Source organism: Austrofundulus limnaeus, unplaced genomic scaffold (assembly GCF_001266775.1).
Source record: "Austrofundulus limnaeus strain Quisiro unplaced genomic scaffold, Austrofundulus_limnaeus-1.0 Scaffold70, whole genome shotgun sequence".
NCBI lineage: Eukaryota > Metazoa > Chordata > Actinopteri > Cyprinodontiformes > Rivulidae > Austrofundulus > Austrofundulus limnaeus.
This window is the reverse complement of record NW_013952472.1, coordinates 26,087-34,692: the sequence shown is the minus strand read 5'-3', so window position 1 is coordinate 34,692 and position 8,606 is coordinate 26,087. Positions and strand designations below refer to the sequence as shown.

The following is an 8,606-nucleotide window of genomic DNA, read 5'->3' as shown; positions in this document are numbered from 1 at the left end:
ATCCAAATCCACGTAACCCTCCATTTCCAGCCCCAGGCACTAAACCAAGATCTACAAAGAGTCAAAGAGCCCCACCTCCACCTCTGACCCTTTGACACATCACAACAGACAATCCTGTTCGTGACGCCAAAACTGTCGTGGCAAGAATGGTCAGAAACACGGCGAAAGTGTGTTAGGAAGGAAATAGTCTTGCCGGGTATGATTATAAAGTCATTTATTGATGGGCAGACATGAAACAGAGAACAATCACTAAGTCTGTAAGATGTGGGCCCCCGACTGAGGGCGGAAGAGAACTGTTATACCTTCAGCTATCATCATGTGATAATGAACAACCAATCAGAATCTGCCTCGTTCTGGTACATGAAGTAGGTCAGCTTGAAGATGACGTTCAGACGATATCATAAGATATGAACAATTGGACAGTGTCAAGGTGATACATAATAAGTATTCCACAACACTCATGATTTGTTTAATTTATGTAAATAAACGATCGTGTTATGGCAATATTTATTTAACAAAGACAGAAATATGTGGTCCAAGAATGAAGGTACTCCGTGAGATGATCAGCTGAGTTTTATTGCAACAACAGGAAACACAGAGAACAACCTGGCCTGTCTCTGTACCTCTACTTCTGTCACTGTCTCTCCACACTATTCACTGTGTCTCGAGAGGCCTCATATATATATATACAACAAACACCATTATGTCATCTTAGCAAGATTTGATACAAGGTCAACGGAAAACACAAAGATAAACACAAGTGATATCTAAGAATGACTGTTGTTAGCAAATCTTGTTCTGACTTTAATCATTCTGTCTGCAGATGAACAGCATGTCATGAAAACCTAGGTCATTAAAGGATGTCATGAATTACTTGCTTAAACATAAAAGTATTAGTTCCATTACAATCGCATAGTTGTTTATGGACCAAATTGAACTCATCTGAGTGTTCCACTTATTGTGTGTCATTTTCACTTCGCACAGTCAAGATATTAACAAAGAATAAGAAATTCCTTGGTAATTAATTTCCTCATAACCTTGTGTATGAGAGATGTGGGAATGGCTTATTTTACACTAAGCCAGATCCTTACACAGTCTAGATTCGAATTTTTATTTATTTAATTTTTTGCGAATTTTGAAAAGTTTGATAAAAATTCACTCTACAACTGGATGGAAACACGATTAGAGTGTTAGATGGGCATATGATAGTGCATTATATCGATCGCAGACATGTGAGTTGAATTGAATCAAAATCATATCGTGACAGATTGATGATGTCGAGAAATATCGAATCGTCATCCAAACATATCGATGTAATATCGTGTAGTGATAAAGCTGGTGATTTACACGCCTATCAGAGAGGTTTTGAGGAATGAGAGCTACTGGAGGGAAAGCATAGCGCAGAGACTTCAGCCATCTGTGTGCTAGATCATCCTGGTCTTGCAGGGAGAAACAAAGTGCAGCCACTGCTGCCTCTGTACATTTTACAAACGCTCAGTAAGAATCCAGAAGCAGAACCACAAACTTTTATGCTATCTGCTCGAATGGCGTGATTTGCTTTATTTTACTGTATATAGATTTTTTTTTTTGTTTTATGAATGAAATAAATGAAATAAATAAAATACTTAAATCCATATGTGGAACGTAAGCATCTTTGACTGTGTACAGGCTGCCCAGCGCTCTCTGCAATGAGAGGGCTGAAAGGCCATTGTGGCAACATTGAAGCAATGCTGCCCCCCTGTGGACAAACGCTAAAACATGCCACATCCGTCCCTGCTGCCACCTCTAACGTGTGGCACGGGATTGGTTGACATGCTGTCCTAGCAGCTGTGGAGAAATAGATCTCCCACAGTTTTGTTATGGCAGACAGCAGTGGATTTAACATGTTTTTTTGTTTTAAATGTTTTACAGTGTTGGAACTTGGCTTTCTGCCTGGATGTTTGTGTTGGAACGTTTTATTACAGAATGCAGGAGACAACTGTCTGAACACTGTTTCTTTTTTGTCATACTCGGAACATGCATAATAGTATGGGGTTGGCACTCTGTTTGAAATGTTTCCCTGAACTGGTTTCAGAATGAAGCTTGGGGATGGTGGGGAGGTCTGTGAAAGCTGTGAACTGGGTTCGCTGTCACCAAGAGGGGAGGCCGTCAGGTCGGCCGTTTCTTCTTCCTTCAGTTCATAGTGGTGAGACTGGGCGAACTGAGGACATGCCTGAGGGGATTGCTTCCTGGCCCACAGGTTCTTCAGACCTCCAGGGGCCTGTGTCGTGACCTGCACTTTAGGCACCTTGGGAGTCCTGAAAGGCGGTGTTGGGCTAGCGGCAGCCGATGAATATGTCTGATGCAGCATCGTAGCAGTGGCAGGATGCACTTTTCTCAGCAGACAGAATTTTAGCGCCTCAACATCTTTTTTTTCTCCTCACATCTCTTCTGCATGACGATGGTCGCTGAGCTGACAAGACCATGGGTGATGACCAGGGTGTCAAAACGCCTTTTCACTGGTCATCAGGTTGGTAAGACCAAGCCAGTGTTCCCTCTCTTGAAGAATCATGAGGCCCATGGCTCTTCCCATGGCTTGTATTGCCAACTAGTGGAGATGGAGAATGTGATTTGTTAAGAAGCAGATTTCTTCGCACAGGGTTTTTATCTGGTTTAGCAGTCGTATCCTCTTCTAAGTCTGCCTGACATGTCGCTGGAACAGAAGGAGCGTTCAGGTCTCTTACGGACAGTGCAGCCGCCTTGTTAGTGCGGCTAGACTGAAAACAGTTAGTGGATACAGTCCTTTTAGTGGATACAGTCCTTTTAGTGGATACAGTCCTTTTAGTGGATACAGTCGTTTTAGTGGATACAGTCGTTTTAGTGGATATAGTCCTTTTAGTGGATACAGTCTTATTAGTGGATACAGTCTTATTAGTGGATACAGTCTTATTAGTGGATACAGTCTTATTAGTGGATAGTCTTTTTTTTTTAGTGGATAGTCTTTTTTTTAGTGGATAGTCTTTTTTTAGTGGATACAGTCATTTTTTAGTGGATACAGTCATTTTTTTAGTGGATACAGTCATCTTTTTAGTGGATACAGTCGTCTTTTTAGTGGATACAGTCGTCTTTTTTAGCGGATAGTCGGGTTTTTTTAGCGGATACAGTCGTTTTTTTAGTGGATACAGTCGGTTTTTTTAGCGGATACAGTCGGTTTTTTTAGCGGATACAGTCGGTTTTTTTAGCGGATACAGTCTTTTTTAGCGGATACAGTCTTTTTTTAGCGGATACAGTCGTTTTAGCGGATACAGTCGTTTTTTTAGTGGATACAGTCGGTTTTTTTGCGGATACAGTCGTTTTTTTTAGCGGATACAGTCGGTTTTTTTAGCGGATACAGTCGTTTTTTTAGCGGATACAGTCTTTTTTTAGCGGATACAGTCGTTTTAGCGGATACAGTCGTTTTAGCGGATACAGTCGTTTTTTTAGTGGATACAGTCGGTTTTTTTGCGGATACAGTCGTTTTTTTAGCGGATACAGTCGGTTTTTTTAGCGGATACAGTCGTTTTTTTAGCGGATACAGTCGTTTTAGCGGATACAGTCGTTTTAGCGGATACAGTCGTTTTAGCGGATACAGTCGTTTTTTTAGCGNCAGTCGTTTTAGCGGATACAGTCGTTTTAGCGGATACAGTCGTTTTAGCGGATACAGTCGTTTTTTTAGCGGATACAGTCGGTTTTTTTGCGGATACAGTCGTTTTTTTTTTTTTAGCGGATACAGTCGTTTTTGTAGCGGATACAGTCGTTTTCTTAGCGGATACAGTCATTTTAGCGGATACAGTCGTTTTTTTAGTGGATACAGTTGATTTTTTTTAGTGGATACAGTTGTTTTTTTTTTTAGTGGATACAGTTGTTTTAGTGGATACAGTCGTTTTAGTGGATACAGTCGTTTTAGTGGATACAGTCGTTTTAGTGGATACAGTTGTTTTTTTTAGTGGATACAGTTTTTTTTTTTTTTTAGTGGATACAGTTGTTTTTTTTTTTAGTGGATACAGTTGTTTTTTTAGTGGATATAGTCGTTTTAATGGTTACAGTAGTTTTAGTGGTTACAGTTGTTTTAGTGGTTACAGTAGTTTTTTTTAGTGGATACAGTCGGGGTTTTTTGTGGATACAGTCGTTTTAGTGAATACAGTCTGTTTTAGTGGATACAATCGTTTTAGTGGATACAGTCGTTTTAGTGGATACAGTTTTTTTAGTGGATACAGTCGTTTTAGTGGATACAGTCGGGGGGTTTTGTGGATACAGTCTTCTTTAGTGGATACAGTCGTTTTAGTGGAGGTTAACGTTACCTGAGGTATGGGCTACTCCCAGGTAATGGTAATAGTAAATGGACTGTACTTATAGCACCTTTCTGTCCAACCAGTATACTCAGAGCTCTTTACACTACAATCTGTGCCCTCTTTTACCCATTCACACAGCACTTTATTAGGTATCTACAAAGCTAATACAGTAATCAATCTGTAGAGACTAATTTGTGCTTTAAATCACATTCATACACTGATGGGACACACATCAGAGGCAGAGGGGGTTCAGTGTCCCACCCAGAGACACTTCGACATGTGACAGAATAGTGGGGAATCAGCCACCAACTCTCTGCTTAGAGGACGATTCCCTTAACCACTCTGTCACAGCCACCTAGGAAAGCAGCACATATGGAGTGAGTGTCCCATAAGGAAATTTAACCACTGCAGCAGCAGAGTTTGGGGCCTTCCTCGATCACATCAATGTTGACCTCGGTAACCATGGTTAACTAACTCTTCAAAGCGTTGGTGTTAGCACCCTCTGGGCTCTCTCTCAAGAAGCTTGTGCAGCTAAATTTGTAAGAGCAAGGAGGGGGGGAAATATTGCTATTTCCTCACTAACCTGTGCTATATGGCAGTGGTTCCCAACCTTTTTAGACTTGTGTACCCCCTGAGCCATTTTGTCATACTACTAGTACCCCCTCTGTCAAATGTAATGATGATTTTCCAAAACTATAATGAACTACAACTGACTATTAAATGGAAATTATTTATTTAACCCCCTAGAACAGGGCTATTCAACGAAATTGCTCCGGGGGCCACAGTTACTGCAGGTCTACAGCTCAGGGGCCAAACATTTAGCAATTAAAGTCATTATTTAAATAAACCAAGTATTACAAAGATCTGTTACCTTTGAAATAGTTTATTTTACTGCATTTAATCATGAATAAAACATACAGAACCCTATGTAATAAATGTAGTGATAGTAAAACAATGTCAAAAACAAAAATAACACATTCTGCCTCCTGTTTAACACAAATAATATTTTGACATCTCTGACTTGCCAACTTTTTAAATCAATTTTATTTTCACTTTCATAGTTTAATCTTCAACTGCTTGTAGTTTTAACTGTCTTAAATATTCATAGAAATGCTTTTACCAGCTTGTAGCCAAGATTCTGATGTTTCTGTAGATACCAAACATGTCTGTGTTTACCTAAAAGAACTTGAAGTAAATTAAAGTATAAATCTTGGGGTCTGGGCTTAAGAGATGAATGAACCAATTGGCGGGCCACATTTTGGTCACTTGCAGGCTGATGTGGTCCGTGGGCCACCAGTTGAGTAGCCCTGCCCTAGAATGTTTAATTCTCAGGAATATTATTGTTTTCAACTTGACACAAATTAAACAAAGATAAAAACATTGCCTTGAAAGTGAATAAGTAATTAAATAAATAAAACAGGCAATGGCAGGTGAACGAAGCAGCAGCGTCCAAAATACATCAAATACCCCAAATGAGCAAATTCTACGAGATTCCGCGTTTTATACTGAATTTCATTTTGTGTTAATTTCATGATTCCGCATTTTCCACATTGTGGAAATCATAGGGCTCTACATGTCTCAGTCCTATTTAAAAAAATCTTTTTACACACCTGGGAAATTTTTCCACGTACCCCCTGTAATATGCTCGCATACCCCAAGGGGTACACGTACCTCTGGTTGGAAATCACTGCTATATGGTATTGCTATTCTTGGTAGAAATGCTCTGCATCTGTCTGTTACAATTTCAGACAGCTGTAACTTTCACATAGAAACGCTAAAATACACCAAACTTGGTATGAGTCATCCATGTTGCATGCCCGACCCAGGGTTCATGCCAGGTCTTAAAAAGTCTAAAAACGTCTAACATTTGAAAATCAAAAATTTAGGCCTAAAAAAGTCTTTAAAATGCCCAGATTTTCCCCCAAGGTCTTAAATTTAATTTTGTCAAGTCTTAATTTTTTCTACTTTTGATCATTCCTGAGAATTGTTGGCTGCATAAATAAATAAAGTTAAGAGTCATAATCAGAGGTTGACACGATCTGTCTTCATGAAGTGCTAAGTTTGTTACTGGTCATGATTAAACTACAAATCCCATGATAACTGCAGGCAAAAATGGCACAGTTTACTTTCATGTTTTTGACCTCTTAGCTGCTACAGCCCACACATACAGTGACTTATTTACCTGCTCAAACAGAAGTTCAGTCATGTCCACTGCTTGTTGTTTAAACATAGGAAAGTGTGTTTTCAATGAGACTTGACTTGATATCAGTGATTTTTTTCACTTGGTTGAAAGCAGTTCACACCAGTCAGATATGACCATTTCATTCAAATAATTTAGTGTTCTTGTATTAAAATTAAATATTCTTAAAAAATTTAAATTGATAGCAATAAAAGGTTTCTATTATAAAATTTGTGCAACCATTTGAATGTGTCTGTTAATGCGTCAATTTGGTCTTAAATGTCATTACTAATGGTCTTAAAAGGTCTTTAAAAGGTCTTAAATTTAACTCACTGAAACCTGCATGAACCCTGCCGAATAACAAGAAGTGACCTTTTTTGGCTTGGAAGCTCCATCTCTGACCTCCTTGACCTAATCGGCAACAAACTGTGTCAGAACACAGATAAGAACTTGATCTCACTTGCTTTTAAGCACAAAGACTCTGTAGTGAAAYGCGTGGTCATGGCCGTGCGACGAAGTCAGACGTCACACCGTTGACATACGTTAGGCTCTAAATTCCACATATTTCAGCCAATCTGAACGTAATTCATTATGGTCAATCCTAATCCACCCCAGTACAGGAATGCAGTCCAGTTTTGGGGGGACGTGGCCTAATTAGACATCTCAACATTGACATACGGTTGGCACTATACAGTATCACACATACTACATGCTCTAATTTGAACCAAATATTGTGTTCGTCATAAGGGAAACCTGTTCAACACGTTTGTGTAGTAGTTTGACAGGATCGCTTTAGCCCCCTATCAGTCTGTTCACCTTATGAGATGATTTAAACAATGAAGGCCTGTGATGATTCCAACAAAACTGCTAACAGTTGGTCACTACTGAATGGCGACGGGACATCAGCAACGGTTGGTGTCAAGTTCTGTTTTGTTTACCAAGTATTTCTACTTGCTAAAGTGTAGAAGTATTGTTAGTTTTCACAGTGTAGTGGACGGCTGTATGGCTGGGAACAAGGTGATAGAGTTTTGCACCCGGTCGATGGACAGTTTAGCTTTGCACCCAGTGGTACAGTTGTCTACAGGCATCTGTGACAAGAGAAAAGAGGTTTTTAGATGACTGATGCTGTGTCAGCTGTTTTAATATAGGAAGGGTCTGCGCTTCTCCTGACACAGACGTCATTGGTGCCAGCCATTCAGGGTTGGTGTAATGAAATTTAAGCTTCTGACGAGATCACGCAGGCAGAGTTCTCCCATAGTGAGACAAGAAATTAATGCTGTGAAAGAGAACCACAGTTACTAGATGAATAAATAAAAGCAAAACCAATCATTTTGGACGTCCAGTGTTGGTGTTTTAGAAAGAATTAACCAACTGAACTGCCCAGGAGACATAAAATTCTACACAAGCAGCTTGCTTGAATGTTGCTCTATTAGATGCTTTGTGATTTTTTTTTCTTTCTAGATGCTTCTCTTTTAACTGTACTATTATTTGTAGCAAGGTGATGACCGCATACTGAAGATTTCTCAGAAGAAGTTCTGTGCCAGTGGACCACATAATGGTGAGTGTTATTTTCTCCCCACTGCCACTTCAGTTAAAATAAAACACACTATGTGCAAAGATAAAGCTAGATTGCACTTGTCCAAGGTTCACGATGCAGGCAAATGTGGTCTAAATTAGATTAATTTGTCCATATGTGACTCATGTCTGATTTTATTTTATTTTTCTAACTGTCTGGATGTTACAAATACATTTTTTTTCTTCAAATAAGACCCAGGTCACTATTGTTTGCGGTACCAAATTGGATACGAATCCAGTGTTTAACCTCTGGAGCAAAACAGCTTTTTCCATTTTCTATTTCTTTTAACTTCAGATCTGTCAGGTGAACCTGGACATGTTTGATATCAATAGAAACCAAAGAATCTTGGCTAAAAGCTCATGGAAACTGTTTTTACATTCACCAAACACAGTTCAAACGTCAAGCAGTTGAATCAGAAAGTAAACAAACTGTACAAAATGTCATCATTGCAAATCTGTAAAGGAAATATTTTTGACTTTATTATTTTAAAACAAGTCAAAGTAGATGCCTAAAATACTGTATGTAACAAAGGGTGCTGAAC

General features: G+C 39.2%; 1 protein-coding gene across 1 annotated transcript in view; it reads left to right on the top strand.

Annotated features, from left to right (window-relative positions):
- npepps (aminopeptidase puromycin sensitive) overlaps window positions 1-8,606 on the top strand; it is a 50,425-nt gene that overhangs the window by 25,876 nt on the left and 15,943 nt on the right. Inside the window, exon 14 of the mRNA XM_014010505.1 lies at window positions 7,984-8,047. Coding sequence (XP_013865959.1) covers window positions 7,984-8,047 — 64 coding nt within the window. The remainder of the gene's footprint in view (window positions 1-7,983; window positions 8,048-8,606) is intronic.